At 44.9% G+C, this 19,962-nt stretch overlaps 1 protein-coding gene across 1 annotated transcript in view; it reads right to left on the bottom strand.

Moving 5' to 3' along the window:
* LOC8040512 (endothelin-converting enzyme homolog) overlaps positions 1–19,962 on the bottom strand; it is a 147,465-nt gene that overhangs the window by 3,644 nt on the left and 123,859 nt on the right. Inside the window, exons 17-18 of the mRNA XM_042290847.1 lie at positions 18,697–18,869; positions 17,027–17,134 (exon numbers count right to left, since the gene is read on the bottom strand). Of these exons, the coding sequence (XP_042146781.1) occupies positions 17,035–17,134; positions 18,697–18,869 (273 nt within the window). The 3' untranslated portion in view covers positions 17,027–17,034. The remainder of the gene's footprint in view (positions 1–17,026; positions 17,135–18,696; positions 18,870–19,962) is intronic.

Raw genomic sequence — 19,962 nt, 5'->3', positions numbered from 1 at the left:
CCTCGCGGGAATCGTTCTAAACACTTTTGGTGGCTCTGGCACCGTCTCTCCGTCGTCCGCGCCAGGCCTGGCGTGCCTCCCGGTCCATGTGTTTACCTGCCTTCCCTGGTAACGTTGTTCCGTCTTTCCCCATTCTGAACGTGCCTTTCTGTCTTCGTTTGGCGCGCATATTTTCTTCAAAATGGCTGAGGACGACCTGGAGGATTAACAAAAGCTACTGTCTACAATACAGAGGACCTCGTTCATTTTTATACCTTCAAGGGTGCATAGACATCGGACGCTGCGTCAGTTTCTACCATCGACTCGGAGCCACTTAATCGTCACTTCGGTATCGCGTCTTGCAATTGGCTACTAAAAGAGGGGTCTGCTTTCAAGGCAGAGTCGCAGAGTGTTATGTAAGGAAAGTAATGGTGACCAGTTTCGATACCGACCCAACCATCTACCCTGTGCGGAGCTTCTGAGCCCAGTTTATAAGGCCCAGCCACTACAAAGAGCAGATTTTTCTCCCCTTGATCGCTTAAGTTAATCGAGCTTATTGCGTCCGTCACTTAGCCGTCCTGTGTACCGCGCGAACGCACGAGCATCACCGTATTCGGGAATGTGTAAACAAACTAGGGCGGTGTGAAATCCGGGCGGTCTTGATATCGCGAAGGCTCGCCTGCACCAACAAAAAGTAAGGAAAGGTACGTTAGAAACAATCTCTCTTTAAATTCAGCACGTTTACGAACCTTTGACAAAGTGAGCCCAGCAAACAAAGGAGTTCACGGTTGGTTGCCTAGGCATTCTAGCAGGGTTCTGTCTCCGTGAAGCTTAAATTCGTTTCGCACGCTTTAAATGCTTTGGCAGCGATTGATATTTTTATGCGTTTTTTTTTTTCTTTTAACATGTCAAGACGCGAATGTCTATAGCGCACGCCTGAAGGACAGCAAGCTTTATCATGTTATTCTTCACTTGAGTACCGTGTATGGCGTGATTACGTCAGACAACCTCGCGTGCACATTTACTATCACCGGAAAAATAGTCATAGTGTAGGCGAGCTGGTGTAAGTTCAACATGGTGGTAAACTTGATATACGAATATGCATCGAGGACAGGGACGGAAACAGGACTTCTTTTAAGAAGTCCTGTGTCCTTGATCTTTTATCCTTTCATGCATTCGTATCTATTCACCAACGCGCTCATTTTCAAGTATTAAACCTGAGACTGGTATAGGAACAGGAAAACGCAAAAAAAGAACAGGCATCGTCTCAAAAGACGTTGCCTGTTTTGTTTTTTTCTATCTCCTTTTGCGTTTTAGTTTTCCTACCCGTTTCCGGCTTACCATCATGTTCAGATTTACCATATTTTAGTTAAAATCAGAATGTCGCGCCGTCACATTGATGATCCAGCCAGCTGACACGGGCGATTAGCGTCCTAGGCTTTTGAAAGCATGGCAAAAAGGGCGGGGTGTTTGACACCGAGTCTTTTTGTGCACCACCTGCAAAGGCTGCTGAAACTACATAAAGGCTCCCATTTGAACCTTTTTTTGTTTTTATTTGATATTTGTGCAACCTACAGCTGCGCGGTGGTGAGGCGCGACGACTATGAAGCCAAGCCGCGAGAATAGCGGAGGAGTCAAGCCGAACTAGTACTGTCTGTGCGGACGAGAGAGCCACCAAAAATGGCGCCTTTCCCCTTCCTCCTTCTCTCTCAGAGTCGAAGCATGCGCCCAGCGATCTCTGAAAAAGGTCAATTGCACGCGTACTCGATGACATCAAATGCACGTGCAATTGCACTGGATCTCAACCGCGTTCACAACCGCTTTGCGTACGCGGATCCGCTTCCAGTGTGAATGAGCGGTTAGAGTGGCGCGGAGTATAGACCTTTGCGTCGCTTATCACCCAGGCCAAAAATGCCGAATCACTGAGCTGTGGACGCTTGCGCAGCGTCTGATACACCGCACAGCAGAGCAACAGCGCATGCTCAGAAGTCCTTCCACAGTACAGCAGACAAAGATGGCAGCGCGCAGAAGGCGATTTTTGCGAAGGTCTATAACCTTGTTGGTAAACTTTACGGGTCACTGGTGTAGGAAAGTGTCGATTGAGTTTTATCTCATGTGGATCAGGTTCATACGTCGTATACTGTGAAATGTGTTCAATTTTTATTCGCTCTCGCTGGCAAGTCCCTCGAGGTATTCAGTAGACGGACCTGCAACAGTCAGGGCCATTTCTCTTCTGTTCTGCGGTTTCTCCGTAACCGAAGGGCGTGTCTCCCCCTTCCCAGGGAACGATCTCGAGATAAAGGCCCGTTTACGTTTAACCTCCTTGCAAAGCGGCCCGCCACCATCGCGAATGATCCAGCCAATTTACCCCATTCCGCGTCGACGGAAAGTACGTTCCGTGCTTTAGGGCTGAGTCTCTGTGAAATTATATAGATCACGGTTCAAAAACTTGTGTCCTTAAATTCTTGGGGGATGGGTGCTGTGTACTCCCAACTCCAGGCAGATCTCCAAAGAAACGCCTAACTTGGCCACACCTGGGCCTATCTTGGCCCAGGTGCGGTTTAAAAACTTAGGTATCGCTTCGACGCATTAACAACAAAAAACAAACCGTGTTTCTTTTTTTAATTATGCGTATTATATTTATATTATTTGACCCTACAATGCATGGTGTATCTGAGATGATACACTCCTGTAAAACGCTACTTCCATGAAATCAGAGCAGAAAGGCAACGCGAATGCGTGCACTATGACATCCGAATCTTTTGCATGTTTTGTGCCACCTGTCTAAACAAAATCCTCCAGTTGGAGCAATTTGGTTTCCCGGTACTCAGATGAACTGACATCGGCAACATTTTCGGGGAAAGCCCAGCTTTCAGGCAGCGCTTTAAACTTCCAGGCTGGGCATCCCTGATGTTTGAAAACTACGAGAAATTCGCTGCGGCGCGCTCTGCTCGAACAAAGACGAAATTGCTTTCGCCGCCTCTACAAACCTCGATGCACCAATGCATCGTGTATCAGATATGATACATGAAGTATTTCTTCCTTCTTGAGTTGAAAAAAATTAATAAACTTTTTTTAATTATTTTTAGAACCGTGTCCTATAGCAGCGAGCACTCCTAAATAATTACATGAAAAATGAAATGGTCATGCATTGAAGCGTTAAATCAGATATATTTGCTTTAAATCACATTTGTTCGGTTTATATAAAATTTATTTGATTGATATCAAATTTATGTGATTAAATCAGATTAATTTGATTTCAATCACTGTAAATGAAAACAAAGTTATTCCTTTTCACTAATTTCTTTTTGAAACCTCGTAGATAGATTGATAAAATTCTTTCGATCACTCAAAACAATACGGAAGAACTGATATGCCCACCATACTAGAAAAAAAAGCAGGTTATTTTATTAGTGAAAAAACTGCATTTGTCTTTTTTCTTATAGGTTCTGATTTGCTTGCAGTGCGGGCAGACAAAAAGGGAGAGGAGGTGACGAGAGTTCGCGGGAAGGTCAGAGCGCCGAACTCTTGTTCGAATGTTTAGTGGACATAAAGACGTAAAACTAGCTGCGTATGTCTCCATTGCACTCATCGTGCTCGTTCGAGTGCGAAAACCAAATGCCGGACGCCCGCGTTCCACGTTCTAAAGCATTCGACGCGTGCAGCGAAGACAAACGCAGCCGGCATTGAGTCTAGCCGTTAGTCATTCCAACCGGAACTACGCGTTCTGACAATCCCCGCGCGTTCTTGTCTCCTCAGTTTCTGCCCTCACATAACATTGATTTTCTTGTTCTGATTTCTTTATTTCTAGTTTTGATTTGCTTGCAGTAGGACATTGCGTAGATGATAAACAAAGTGCAACGTGGTAACAAAGCTCGACGCTCTGCTTTGTTCAGAAGAGTTTTGCGCGTTCAACCTGCTTTTAATCTGTTTTGATTAGGAAATGCTTGATTTCAATACAAAACAAGCGGACGTAGAAGTTATCAAATGATCGACAAACAGTAAAGAAAAATTTCCGTGGAGGTTATTTTTGAGGGAAAGGTTTGATTAAAAAAATTACAGCAAAACCGGTGTGATCCAAATCACGTTTTAAATCATCTTGATTTTTATACTCCACCCAGGCGTTACCTAGTACCAAAGTAATTTGCATGTCCATTTCTATTCCTTCTGTTCTGCTTCACAATGCAATTGCCGAAGTGCCAGCCATGAGCCAAAGGAGCAAGGTGATAACCATAACCAGGCATTGAAGCCTAACTCTGGCAATTACTCTTTGGCAATCTAGAGGCAAAAGTGTCAAACTCTGTCCAAAGTATATCGAGTTAGGTTATACTTTCGCTTTCTTGATATTTCTAAACCCCAAATTCCACCACCCCCTAACAAAAATTGACTATAAATTTGTCACTTGAGAACCCTTTTATATTAAAAGGGGCACCATGACAGAACAGCACACGACATAACAGCACGCGACAAAACAGCACGGTCAAAACAGCACGCGTCAAAACAGCACAGCGTCAAAACAGCACGGCGACAAAACAGCACGCGTCAAAATAGCACGCGACAAAACAGCACAGCGTCAAAACGGCACAGCGACAGAAGAGCACGTGCCAAAACAGCACGGTGTCAAAACAGCACGACGTCAAAACAGCACAGCGACAAAATAGCACAGCGTCAAAACATGACATTCCAAACAAAAGTTTTCGGTTTATTGCGGTGAATAATTGTAGACTCATAAACGTCTCAGTTATATTAGGTCTATTGACGAAAACCAGTAAACTAACGAAAATTCAATACTTAAAAGCGTTTGTGTAAAATGTATATTGAGTACCAGGTACTTGTCTACTTATTTGTTGCCGTCTTTGGCAGCCGACGCGACCTGTTCTGTAAGACGCACTGGGGGCTTATCGTGATCTGACATTATCGTCGTGTGCTCGTATTCGTACACAGGACGAGCATGAGCTTCAGTACCACTTCGGTCGGAGAGACAAATATCAAAATGGAGAAATTAGCAAGCATTGTACTCGGTGCGTTTATTCCATTTTCACGACTGCGAGAGATGATAAATTCGCGCCGACGACAGATATGACAATAAAACACTCGTATTTATGCCCTCCTCTAGTAGACGGAAGCTAGGGGTGTTAAGAAATGCACGGCATTTACGGACGCTCTTGATTTCCGTTGTTTGATTTGATAATTAAACTCTCTTCTTTTAACGAAAATTCCGGTACGAATCCTTATCAGGTGAACAACCCAGATTTCGTCCTGAAGACCCCTGCGCCCCCGGAGTTTTTGTTGAAAGTAGAACCGATCACGCAGAAAAGCTGAAAACTTCGAAAGGAAGTGTCATAAGGTCATTAATGAGTAGGGTTCCGTGTTTTCGGAGCTTCATTTTCGTCAAGTTCGGAGGGTGTTTTTCTGAGTTTATTTTCTGCCGAAAATTCGGAGTCTATCGGAGTTTATTTTTGCTTGATTCCGAATTCTCCGAAATTTGGAGCTCGATTTCGCAGTGTTTCTAATTAAAAATAAACAAATAATATCCAAATGTAAACTTATGCTGGACAAAAAATTAAAAAAAAACGCGATTGTATCAATTAACATTTTCTTCAGTTGGATTTGGCGTTGGTGCCATTGCTACTGGCAATACTAATTTATCCTAGAACAAAAGTGGTACACAAGTGTTATTTCGATAAATGTCGATACCTTAAAATCTATAACCTACTGGAGGTAGTTGCTGGGAAGCCTGTATTCATTCCATGCTATTCCATCGACGTACCGCGCGGCGGCAAGAGGCAGAGTGGAAAAAGATGAAATAGAGAAGTTTCAACTGTCGTTTTCCCCACTTTACGTAATCTCAATGGTTCCATAGCTTTTACGGTTACAAAAACACAACCTCTCCTTCTTCTCAGGCACAAATAGTATGACCCAAACTAGCAACGAAAACAGTGACTTTTGTCTTGACCCGATAGTACAATGACCTGTTGCCCTGACCTAAATTTGAAAGATGTGTGGTGGCATTTTCCCAGGACCATTTACTGTACGCGCTGATTAAACCATTAATTGTAAAATGTATTTGTGTGTGTATGTGGGGGGGGGGGGGGGGGGGGGGGATTGGCACATCGAAATTCAGAGTTTATCAGATCAATCCGAATAGACGAAACTTTTACCGCCGGGTAACACAAAACCCTAGTTATGAGTCACATTCTCACCCCTCCCCCCCCCCACACACACCACTCCAAACGCCCTCGAAAATACTGAACTTTTTCAGTTAAGACCGAATTTGGAAAAATTAATTCGGCGTACTTTCACCGGTTATATTCGGTTTAACCCGAAAACGCTGAACCCTAAATATAGCGTTTGAAGTTAAAGAATGCACGTCTCAAATAAGGAACTGTAAAGAAATTGAGGTTCTAGGCCAATTCGTCAAAAGCCAACTCGTCGACGGCCAATTTTTCAAATCTGTTCTTTTGGAAGCAAGTTCGCACATGAGGGTTCCCTGGGTAGTACCGAAGCCCCCGCTGGTCCTTATTCTGGCTAGTTTGTAGCGTGAGCTACATTGGGGCCGAGGTTGAGCAGTTTCGCGTGGCTAGCATAATGAGCCGTGCTCCGTGCTGCGCAAGCGCGAGGAGCGGTGACGTCACACGGTGCACAGCTGGCGCGCCGGAGCCGCCGCCGCCGCGCCCGCCTCGCCGGTCTGCGCATTCCAGAGGAGTGACGTCATAGCCGCGACAGACGCACTGGCGCTACCGCGTGCCCAGCTGTGCTCTTCCGTTGCGCAGTAGCCCAGTCTGACGCTGCACCGGAGTCGCTTGATAGCGCCTCTCATATTGTGCGCATACGCTCACGCTACGTATATCGTGGCATAGCCGAGCTAAGCCACCGCAATTTTTTCGAGCAGTTTTGCTCATTTTGACGCGCAAGTTTGCCTGGTGATATCGTCTACAATAAATAATTCAATCGCACGGCAATGTGCTGTCGTTAGTTGTTAAAAAAAAAAAAACAGAAAGCGTGTGCGGCAACGGTGTATTCAGCCCATGCTGCAGTGCGGTAATACCACAGCATTGAGGCTGCGGCGTTTACTGCTTCACCGGTTTCCACTCGATTAAGGCCTTCGTCGCCAATAATCTGTGAATTTAACTCAAAACGTACAACTTCTCCTGCAAGCTCACAGCCGTGTGTTTCGAGGAGATTTTATTCACGCTCCACATTAAAGTCACCTTATCTCACCGTTTCTATCAATGGATCTGCAATCGGCGCATCTCCCGCTTTTTCTTTTTTTTTTTTTTTGGAGGGGGGAGGGGGAGGCGGACGTTCTACGCTTCGGTGGTAATTACGAAACGACGAGTACTACGGAACCTCACCGGACCGCCACAAACCAGGCAGTTCATAACTTGAACTTATGGATACCTTTTTCCCAATAACTTTTCCTCTGATACTTCAAAAAACACCAGACAACGAAGCCAAGATCGACGCGAAGGTATCCCCTCTAACTACCCAATCTCTTCAGAGATTAGCGTAGTTAAGTAGTAGTAACTACTGCTAACTTTATTTGTCTTTAGCAATCACACAGCAGCAGCACTCGGGATTTGAGTGCGATCCCGTCGCCGTCATGCTTACTTTTTTTTTTTATTGTTTCTCCACTAGCTGTTAAATAATGCCATGCAATGTGCAACCCTTTTTCTTTACGTTCTGTTTTGTTTTCATAAAACGCTGCCTATTACAGCCTTTTTACATGCGTGCTGTTTTGTCGCATGCGCTGTTTTGCCGCCGTGCTGTTTTGGCACGTGCTCTTCTGTCGCTGTGCCGTTTTGACGCCGTGCTGTTTTGTCGCGTGCTATTTTGACGCGTGCTGTTTTGTCGCCGTGCTGTTTTGACGCTGTGCTGTTTTGACGCGTGCTGTTTTGACCGTGCTGTTTTGTCGCGTGCTGTTTTGTCGTGTGCTGTTCTGTCGCGTTCCCATTAAAAGGGTGCATCAGTGGCCAGGCAACAGGGTAATGCTTTAAAGATTGATATCACTTTATCTCAGCTTATCAGCGTTCGATCTAGACGAGATGAATTACTATTGTTGATTAGCATCACTTTTACTTTCTCGCTACGATAGGCGCATATGACTTTGTTCTACACAATTTCAGCATCACTAATTACTAAATCCTGGAAGTCAACCACGTACTGTAGAAAACATCACCTTATTTTGGATGTAAAAACGCTCCCAGACCTAGACACTCAGAAGTGTTTTTATGCAAACTCCCCATAGAAAAAAATTGACACTTTAATCAGATTATCCAATAAGGAAAGTGTGAGCAGGCACACATCTATGGTCATGTGATACAAGTGGGAAAAAATGCCGCCCACCCTATTGGTCATTAATAGATCATGGATGCTGCAGCGTGATACCACTCGCTTTTTTCTTTTTTTTACACGGATCACAGACAGTGATTTATACTCAGACCCCCAACACAACCTCGAGCTAAGCCTAACGACTCACAGGATTTCCCAGACAAGGTACACAAGGTTACAGTATATATCCCCCGCAGCTCCTCCCAAAATATGCTAAAGCCGCTCCCCCCCCCCCCCCCCCCCCCCTTAGATTAATATTCCTGGATCAACTCCCGATCACAATAATATCCATGGTTGTAGTTTCTAGTACACCGCAAAGTATGCATGCGGGCACGTGTTCATATGCTCGCAAAATTTCTGTTCAAAATGGTGATCTTGGTGTAATACGCGAAAGTGACTTTTTCGTTCGTAAGTTCGTTTCACGTTATAAACACTTTCCGACCAAGAAAAGCACTCACTGAGATATCGACATCGATAAACTGCCTTGTACATATAGGACGGCAATGAATGGGTCGACACCGCTCTCTAGTTCAGCGGCAACGCTTTGCCGAACAACAGTAAGCTACATTAGAGAAACCCTGTGGCGAAACGGCGGTAACCGAGCGTGGGGGTGCTCCCCTCATCACCCCGAATTCAATGCGCGGCGGACAGCTATCGCAGAACCAACCCCCAAAATGAGCGAGCATCGAGCGCGGACGATTTGCGTCGGCAGTGAACAAGTGGCACGCGTAACACTGACCAGGGAGCGAGCGGGGCAGTAGACAAATGACTTACAAATTATCCGCCGCATAACAGGGTCGAGCAGAGCACGGCTCTCAACGACAAACATTAACCTCGAAAAAAAGCAACAAGTACACGTCGGGGAAAAAACCGCATCGCCCTTACTCCGCGACGGGAAAGAGTTCCGGTCTGACCCTTCTCAAATGCCTTCGCCTGGCGTCATCGTTTGTGGTACAGTAGCTGTATGGACCAACACGCGGCTCTGACGTCACGTCTCTGCGGTGGCGCTGTTGTCGACACGGCGCATGCGCAGAAGCTTCACCTCACGCGAATCTTGTTTTTGCGCATGCGCAGTGCCCACACCTGGTGTGGGCAAACGCGGACTTGTTTGTAAACTCTCGCGGGGCGGAGTATCGCAACGTTCTAATACATTGGCCTTCAAGTACTGCGCGAGGAGCGATCATCGCTTTTGCAGGGGACGCGACGGGCACGACATCAGACGGGGATTCACCGCACATACGCCGCCGCACGTCGACCGGTTCCCCCGGAAGCGCAGCGCGATACGTCGTCGGTCGTCTGCTTGTACACGGCCGGCTTGAAACAGCGCTCGCGTTAACAAAAGAACGCAATTACGCGTGTATAAGTGGCATGCACAATGTCCAAAGGTTTATACTGCTCATCAGACTTCATCGTAAGATCTCGAAACTTGTGGAACACGTAATTTTCTCTAGCATTCTACAACATGCTTGTTTTGTATACAACACAAATGGCGGAGTTCAGCCATGACTTAGCGTACAGATTGGTCTTCAATCAGACTGTTTTCCTCAATTTACGAAAAGCGTCCGATCTCGTGCCGCACAAATTTATTCTTCGCAAAACAAAAATGCACTAAAGATAGATGATAACGTTCTCGGATGATTGGCTGACCATCTAAACGGCAGGGTCCAAGCAGTGTCAATTAACGGCAAACCATATAATTCTATCCCTGTCGCTTCTGGCGTACCGGCTCTGTTTTGGAAGCGCTTTTATTTTTATTTTTTAACGACATTGTTGCAGATATTGTTTTGCCATTAAATGAAATTATTATAAATAAGCCTGTAAGCTCTATCACGTGTTGTGCAGTAAGGGCAATTGGTGTCTGTGTGGCTCACCAGTTAACATTGATCGCATAGCGAACTGTGGCTGCAGTTGGGGGAGGGATCTGAATGTTTGAAAATGTAGTTTTCTGCTATTCCCCAAAACAACGAAACCAAAACAACGAAACCCAAAACAACGAAACCCTGCAGAGCGGCAGAAGCGTGCGTCCGACGTCACGGCATGCTAGCGTCGCGTTCGTCGTCAGACGCTGCGAGACGCCCTGGAAGCAACAGTGGCGCGAGGTAGGAGTCACACTTTCGCTCATACTTTTGGTTTGTAGTTTCTAGGCTAGGTGGCGCAAGCTACCGCTCTATATAAAGGGCAGAACCGTTAGAATCCATCCATCCAGCGCTGCTTGGATCCACTTGCGATGACGTTCGGTGGGGGAAAGGCGCGAGCCTTGTCGCGGTAGTGGGTCAGTGCTGCCGACTCGTTTGAACAGGATAAGTGGGGAAGACCGTCTGGGTTTGCGGGTTCTTTTTCTTCGCGCGCGGTGGGGGCCGAACCGGAAGTTCGGCAGTGCCCGGAGGCGCGCACCTTCCCACCGATCGAGACTGAACGAAACAACGCGATGATAGATAAGGCGAAAGCTGGACCCGGCCGCTCCGTACGGCATGGGTCGGCCGAAAGCGAAAGTGGATCCCGGCCACATTTGGTTTCACCTCACGAGGGACAGCGGCGGACGCTAGCCCATCCGACGCTCGCAACGTACCACGTGACTACGCGCACCTCGCGTCTCCTGCGTCCCTCTCGAAGGTCGCGTGACCCCCACGCGGCATTGGATTGGTTCCGATGGCTGGGTTCGCGCCTGCTGCGGTTCATCGCGAGGTGAAGCGGTGTGTAGGTCGTCCTCGTATGAGCAGCGAAGGGGAACGGGCCGACCAAGTTCGTTCGTGCGTTCTGACGTGAAAAAAAGTGCGGATTTTTGTCGTTATTATTCGCGGGTAAGGTTTTTTGTTATGTCTGACGGTATCTAGGGTGTCTCTAGAGCGACTTACTGAACGGTTGTTTGCAAGAAAAGTGAATGAGCAGAATGAAAAGAGGTTTTTCACTCGTGTGCCGATTTGTTTTGTGCTGCTTTCTTATCACCAGCCTATTCAATTTTTTTTTCTTTAAGCTGCGTAATATTTTAAATGTGGGTCTTCGAGTAGCATAGTTGAACGTAGGGATTTCGCCGCGAAATTGAAAATACCAGGAAATTCATTTTGTAAGCCGGCGAGATTTATGGACGAGCTTGAGCTGAGCAAACAAGGAATTTATTCTTATCGGTTTTGACCACTATGATAATATGGTGCTAAATAACGTTACTTTGATGCTTCGTTTGTTCTCGGGAACCGTTATTGAAAGGTAAGCTGAGGAAACCAATATGATGAATTAAGTTTATAAACAGGCATATTAACAAAACGACCTTCATACAAACGGTGAATAAAAACGGCAATTTATGAAATTCCGGACACAGATGTATAAAGAATAAAGAACGTGCAACAAAATATTAAAACAAACAGGAGTTGCTTCGAAGGTTTCGAAAAGTTTCTCCATATCGCGTTTTCTTTAAGAAGAGAATCAGTGTACTTGTGGTCCTTATGACCTTGCTAATCACTGATGAGGAGTCCTTTCAAAGGCTTCCGCTATGAGTTGCCAATGTTCAGCAAAAACCCGAAAATAAATTTATACAATAGCGTGCAGCTAGGGATGGGACTGCAGTTAGAATGTGAAATTGCATTCCGATGTGGAGCATATGATAATGAGGATGACAGCGCAATATATGGGTGTCAGAAGTAGGTACTAGAGAATTTAGGAGTGTCTCCTTAGAGATTAGTCAATTTATGATGTCGAGCAATGTTCACGGTATTTGCTGCTTGGAAGGCGGACGCATTCTCGCCTCTATAGAGTGTGGTCTATGCTAGCCTATGCTACATGCGAGGTGTCAAAGTACTTTTAGTTACTACTGTTGTGTAACATGTTTGTCATCCTTTTTCAATTTACGCGCATATGGCATAATATCAGCAGAGTCGTTTCGGAGACTTGCAACAAAGTTGTAAGACTGTATACGTATATTATTTTCTGTACCACAGCACTTTCTAGAATTATAAATCTACTTACACAAATATTATTAGAGGTGAGGGCAATAATTTGCCTCCGATTAGCCTATAGTAAAAAATTTACATTCAGAAATGAGCGCCATTCGAAATTAATAGCTACATAAAATAACGTCAGCTGAAAAGGCGATTGTGTTAACAAGTGTTTCGTCCGAGATGGTAGACCGAGCAAGTGGAGCTCCGGCCGTTTGCTTTATGTAACCTAAACAAAAACCTGACTACACAAAAAAATGGTAACCTTATATCAGTCGTCTTTATGAATGACCACACCAACGAGATCTAAATCGAACGAGAAGAATTTCCACAAGTCTAGCAATTGCACTAATAATTCAGACTTTTCACTATTGGAGGCGATTTATAGTTAACCATGAAGAAGGAACCTTTTAGAGCATGGGGTCCAGAAATTTTTAAGAACTACAACTTCCCCCAAATACACAAAATACTATATAAAATGTTTGCGTTCAAGTAACCTGCATTGTATACGTCTCAGGTAATCCGCTCGCTCGACATCTATACTGCATTCATGATCACGGTTACTGCATCTGAAACGCTTACTATTGTGCAAACTATTCCCTTTCAAATGGATTCGTATATACTGGGCGTTTCTCAGCGTAGGGGCACATTTCAAATATAATGTGCTATTTAAGGAGACTCACAGAACAGTATAGCTGTAATTTGAGAGCAAACGTCGCTAACTCCTCCAAGCCATTCGACATCAGTGACAAATATCAGCGACGAGGTTCACATAGTGGGGTCTGGGCGAAGCTAACTGCCAGAACCTTCCCGCAAGATGCTTCGGACAATGCCGACGGCTGACTAAATAAACTAGGAACATCCATTGTTTTTGCTAGTTTTTAATCTGTATATCAGCAGTTTTGTCAACTTCGCACCCCTCCAGTCGCTGCTAGACTGTGGAAACTAGAGAGCTTCAATGTTGCTGGGCTGGCGGTTCTCCCATAATTAGAACAACTCGGTCGTGTTCTAGCGGAGCCGCCATCTTGCCTACCATTCTATGCAGCCGTTTGTGCGCCATTTACGCAGTTATTGAGCCTTACCATCTTGTGAAATGACGCGGAACAACTTTAAGGACATGCAACTTCACGCGTTCCGTGGTCACGCGGTCACAAAGCAGGAGGAAAACTTGTGGCCGCGGTCAAGAAAACTGAAGGCACTTGCCCTCCTCAAGAATGTCGCCACTCTAGCGAGGAGGAGCCAGCAAGGGAAATTGAGGAAGTCTGATGGAAGCATATTTCTTAACCACGCCGTCATTGCCATTCCAGGTAAACGCACATATCATACTCAGAAGCAAAGACTTTGTTCCCCATTTGAGTTAGTCGCAATAAAAGTCAAAAACTCCCCGCGAACTCTGATTCTGCTCAGATTATGAGCACGTGTGTTCATTGCTATGCGTCGCAGGCGTTTTAGTTTCTTTTATCTGACGACCTAACCCCGCCGCATCGTTGCGGTGCCGGCGTAGCTAGTTTGCGATTGAGGCAGGCCTACTGTATAAGTATACACTATGTGTCGGTATGCAGGAGAAGACCCAGTTTTTCTGCGTATCAAGATACCAAAGCGCGTGAAGCTGCCCTCGGTCTTAGAAGGAAGATTAACGCAAGACTTAAAACTTCTGACCGAGGAATGGTCCTGAGCTCGTTTTCTTTCTGTCTTGCTTTTTTTTTTTTTTTAATCTTTATTGCGACCAGCGATACGTTTCGTGTTTTTTTTTTTTTATTTTTATATTGAGCCATGCATTTGTTTTTAACGCTATCATGCGCACTTAGAAACATTGTTTTTCTTCGTTTTCTAAGTGGAAAAGCTGTGATGTAATTTGTGTTTTGTCTCTTTATATGCATTATTTACTGCAGTGCAGGCACCTTCGCTGAGCAGGCGAGGAAGTTGCACGACGTATTATAATGGTAGTTTTAAATTTTAACCAATACTAAGGCTGGTTTGTCTTTAGAGCGCAGCTTTTAAAGGGATATTAAAACGAAATTTTGGCGCTTATTTTATGGTCTGTATGTGTTCAAAGGAGCAGTATCACGTCGGTCGCACCAATATCTTGTTAAAAAAAACAGGAAAAGGAATTTTAAAACAAATTAAACGATTAGAAAAGAGCACCTGGTGGATGTCGCTCACGCCTCGTTTGTAATGCCCATCTAGGAACCTTGAGAGGTAGTGACGGTTATTGTCTCGCCTCCGGCCACGACGAGAGAAGAGGGGAAGGAGGAACTCCCCTCTTCCTGAGAATGCCTTTTGTGCGTCCCAGACGTCGCTATTGTCCCTCTAGAAGATTATAGAAGATTAACCTGTCACTCAAAATTCTTACAAAAGCCGCCGCTTTGGTGCCTGGAACGACTATAGGCCATCCTTTCGATCAGCCTCGCGGTAGCTTTTCTCGTCCCGAGACGATCTACGCCACGATTGCGTCGGATGTCACGTGCTCTAAACTGAGCCTTCTCCGAGCGCTTGCCAGAATGGGCCGTTTATAACAAAAAATTGAGCCACCATGCTCCAAATACAAACGTGCGATTGTCATTTACGGATATTGTGGATCATATTCAACCTATTTTTCAACACGACGGGAATATTTCAAATTTCGTTGAAGTCTATCTTTAAGCGCCCTTTTCCGTGTTTCGTGACGTCGGCCTAACCGCGCTAAATTTTGCGGGTAAATTGACGTCACGTGACCTCAACACCAATTCAATTCCCGGCTAATTTAGCGGGGAATTGAATTGGTGTTGAGGTCACGTGACGTCGATTTTCCGGCTAAATTTAGCGGGGAAGCTGTGGGAGGATGGGATGGTACGCAGGAGGAGGAGGATAGGGTACGGTGGAGGAAGGGAGGGGGGAGGAGGAGGAAAAGGAGGAGGAGATAGGAAGAGGATACGGACGAGGAGGGGCATACCCTGTTCCTCCTGAAGAGGTGCGCTCTTATTTCGCATTACAGAGATTTGTAAACGTGTTTCATTTTTACCTCTGAAGCACTTGCGTATAATACCTCCAGAGATAACCCACCTACCTAAAAGCGAAAGCAAATCAGGTGAAAATAGGGAGTAAAAGAACTTTCGGTGTGCGATCAAAAAAAAGTAAAAAAAGTTATAATTTCAGATTTTATGACCTGCTAAAACTTGTGATCGCAAGGAGGAGCGACGAACCAAAACGACTGTCGTTCCTAGTCAGCTAACGTTCGCTTATCCCCCGCCGTAGCTACGTGACACCATTTCTGCAGAGGTCATCATTGGCTAGGGCCAATGGTGACCTCTTTGGAAATGGTGTTACCAAAGCCCTGCAATTATTCAAAATGAGCATTTTTTTTTAATAGCAATTTATTCTTAACTAAATTGTGGGCTATCCTTAGGGGGTGGGGCATCTCTCGGGATATTACGGTAGTATACTCTAAAAAGAGCCCGTGAGTCCACTTTCCCGCACAACACTCGGAGAGCCAATCCCCGCAACTTGCGGAGGCAGCTCGGCGAATGACAATGCCGAAACATATGTTTAGACCAAAAAACGCTGTCTGAGTTGTGATAGTAAGCAATGCAAGCGTGATGCTTTGCATTGCATAATGTCACAACTCGGACTGCTTTTCTTGGTCTAAACAAATGTTTCGGCATTGTCAATCGCTGAGCTGCCTCCGTAAGTTGCGAAGATTGGTTCTGCGAGTGTTGTGCGGGGAAAGCAGACTCACGGGATTTTTTTAGAGTGTAAAAAAACACGTAAGGGTAAAGACAACATTTTTTTTTTTATAATATACGCCAACTTTAGATACATAACGTAGCTACTCCTGTACACAATCAACGCACAAATTTCGGCAATTTCCCTACGTGGAGCAAGCTTTTGGATGCCCTCCTCGAAAAGAGCTAGAGCACCGGTTCTCAGTCAGTCGGCCACACGTTTAACAAGACCTTCAGTCAATCAGACATACTCTCCTGATCATCGTGAACGTCACTTAAGGTGAAACGAAGTATAGTGACCGCGCAGAGCAGCTACACGATGCACCATGACCCGCGTTTCACACGTTGTGATGGCATGTTATTAGTGTTGTAGCCGTTGCAGAAAAAATATAACGAAATACGTTACTCGTTACCTGCAAATAAACGAAACGCGTTACCGACCTACGTTACTTTAAAATAAAAAGAACGCATTACCGTTACCGCTACCGATAAAAAGTAAGGCACATCACTTTTGCGTTACTTCTTAAATTATGAATTAACACGTTTTACTTTTTTTGGCATTTCAGGCATGCATCAACGCATTATTTCAAGAAACATTATGTCCATCGAGAAAGTGAACATCATTACCGTTCCTTTTTTTACAGTTTTACCTAAATACTCACGAGAAAGACCGCAAAGAACACAAAAACTAAAAAGTTACGTGACAATTGTCGTATAGAAACACGGAAAAATTGAATTTATTTTCATGAAGCCTTGGGAAGAATAAATAACGAGTAACACAAGTATGTCACACGTTACTCGAAATAAGTAACGTAAGTACGTTACCCGTCAGAGTTTTTGAAAGGTAAGAAGTACGTTACTACGTTACCGGGAAAAGTAACGCGTTACCGGTAACGCCGGGACTCGTAAAGCGTTACCGCCAACACTGCATACTATGCGAGTGACGTTTGAAAGCGACCACTGGAAAGTGGCGAAAATGACTTCAACAACCAACAACTTGTGGATAGTCTCATTTAAAAAAAAAAAAAGACATATAAGAGACCAAACAAAAGAACAGAACATAGCAGGATGACGATGCGAGCTTACCCTTTTCATCACCAGACCTCGCATTTCTTCTTCGTATTCATGGCACTGTTCTTTCGGCACTGGAACTCCCTCGCAAACTCCTCGGAATTTGACACAGGACCGGTGACCCTACAACGAGACAGGAAGTTCGGTTAGCGAAACAAGGTTGACGTGTTCTAAGCTCGAGCCTGTTCGTATAATTTATTTTCTTAAAAATCGTGTAACGCAAGCAATCGTAGTCGCAGACAGACTAAGAACTGCAGGGCGTGGCAAGCATCTCATTTACGCTCCGCAGCCAATGAGATTTCATTACCCAATAAGAACGACGAAGAACCAATCACGAAAGCAATAAGTGTGACCACAAAAGGCCACGCCACACGTTTCTCGATATAATAATAATAATAAAAACACTACAACGTGTCGGCCTAAAGAACTTTTTTTGTTGTTGTTGCTTTTGTCGCAAAAATAAACTATGCATCGCCGAAGGCTCGTTCTCTGTCCAAATGTTGCGCTAGCGATGCACACCAGATGCCAAAGTTTCCGAACTGACCGCTATCTCAATCAAAAGTTATAAGCGATTTTCTCCCAAAGATTTCAATGGGAGGCGGCCGGTTTTCGCCGCCCATTTTCGGGAACTGGCGCCATTCAGCTTCATGTATTCGAGAGCGGGGACCACTTTCCCCTCGAAAATTTAAGAATGTCTCCTTTAACCTCTGAATGCGATAACGGTTAGTTACGCGCTTAAAGTTTTGTTCAGACGGGTCCTCTTAAAATTAAATACCTCAAACATAAACTGGCCCAAAATGTAAAGAAGTAAAAACATTTTTTTTTAATTTCCAAAAGTAATAATAAGAAACCAAACAAGCAAAACAACAATAGGATGGGCAGAATGATACAAGCATAAATTTTGCGATTACTTCCATAGTACGTTGTACGTTCTCCGACTACTTTCCATTTAACGCATTTGCTGGCGGCTGAAGGGATGCATCAATCTGTATTCATTTTCTTTTGTGTGTGTTCATATGTCAATTCCAAAAATGAAAAGCAATTTAACGAATCCAACTTTTAATTCCAGAAGGACGAGCTTGCATTCCGTAATGCCACAGCGCAGACTTCATTTTTGGGTCTAAACGGATGCTCCGCCTCATCATTCGCTGAGCTGACTTCGTAGAGCGCAGAGATTGGATATTTGAGTGTTTTGCGGGTAATTTGACGCGCAGGCATTTTTTAGAGTGCAAGGAAGAGGATCTCATCCGAGAACCGAAAAACAGCCGGACGTGGTCAGCCCTCAGTATCTCATTACTAACAAGCACCATTAAAAACGCAGCATCAATCCATAAGATACGCCTAGGAACGAACGGAGAAGTATTCCGTCGGCCTTAATTAGACCCCTCTCACTTCCTCACCAATCAACATTCGCGGTCCCCATTTTTTTGGACACGAAGAATGTGATTGGATCCGAGTCGTCGCCGAATGCTGACGCACCACTCGTTTCCAATACGAACTAAGCCGAGTTCACGTCGAACTCTGACGCAGCGCTCGGCGTGAACACGGTGTAGCGACACGACCAATGCCATGCTCAGAGTGCGTGCCATAGCAATGGCGGACTTGGATAGTGGCTGCAGCAGCTACCGGACGGCGTGCACTTTTGGCAAGGCTCTGCTATGAAGCTTTCGTTCGAAGGAAAGTACCTGTATTTGGCCGGCGAGTGAGGGTCACTGAGGATCTGCAGGTGGATGGCCTCCGGCGTCTCGGTGGAGCACCAGACCTGCGCGAACCCCACGTAGAACAGCTGCTTGTGGGTCAGGTTCACGCCCGGCAGGGGAGGCTCGTCCGGGTGCGTGCCCAGCCAGTCTTCGAAGGCCTAAGAGGGATTCGCACGTTAGGGATTTTTCCTCTAAGAGCCACCGACAGATTCGCGGGGCAAGGCGAGTTCCGGACATTTTACTATCATAATTACAATGTAGCGCAAAGACAACACAAAACAGAGGCAGAGATAGGAAAGCGTTCTTTTCTATCTCCGTCCTCTTCCTGTGTTGTCTTTGCGCTACATTTTAATTATGCAAAACCAACTAGCCTAACCGCTCATTTTAATTTTACTATCACTCCGAAGCCGATAGGATTGTGGCATTAGCCTATAAGAACACTGCAAAATAATAAGTAAACGGTACGGTAATCAGCCTTGGTCTACTTTTTTTTTTTTTTAAACTTTATTGACTTAAGTTGTTATGATTTCTTCAGATTCGACGGTATGAACCGGCGTTTGCAAAGCATCAGAAAAAAGCGCCGCTTATTGGTCACTGCTCTTAAAGAGTTTGGAACGTCGCGAACCGGAAAGAAAAAAAGTGGGAAATTGGAAGTTCTACATTTATCACCAAACGCGTCATGGTAACACCGGATTTACTGCAGTAATAGACGCGCTACTATTGAACTATGTCCTTGCGTCTACTTCCCCACAAAACACGTATAATCCAATCGTGGCATTTTGTATAAAAAAAAAGTAGCGAATAACATCGTTGAGAACACGATTCTCCTTAAAAATACGATTTGCGGAGATATTATTTTCGTGTGTAGACGACACAGATATTTTTTCGTGTGTTTATTAGACACCTGTCTAATCAATCTCTAGAATCGTTCCGTCAATCGAGGTGATTGGCTATCCGCGTACTCCGCGAAAAAGCTAACCCAGAGGTTTTGTTCACAAGCGGTGCCATCTATTACGCAAGTAAGTACGGTACGTGCTTGTTAAAATTTTAATTGTGGTCAGATTAAGATATCACTGGAAGAGCATCCCCGTTTGTCTAGCCTGGCCGCCAAAAACACTGGGTTTATTAAGATTCTATTTTTTTTTTTTTCAGGAGAAATATTCAGTCAGCACTTCGTGACCATTTATTGAATGCAACAACCAGAAATTTAGATTACACGTTTCTGGTTATTATTAGACCTTGGAATCTGAG

The sequence above is a fragment of the Ixodes scapularis genome, unplaced genomic scaffold (assembly GCF_016920785.2).
Source record: "Ixodes scapularis isolate PalLabHiFi unplaced genomic scaffold, ASM1692078v2 PGA_scaffold1__304_contigs__length_218370807, whole genome shotgun sequence".
NCBI classification, from domain to species: domain Eukaryota; kingdom Metazoa; phylum Arthropoda; class Arachnida; order Ixodida; family Ixodidae; genus Ixodes; species Ixodes scapularis.
The sequence above is the reverse complement of the archived record's forward strand: the minus strand, read 5'-3'. Positions and strand labels throughout refer to the sequence as shown.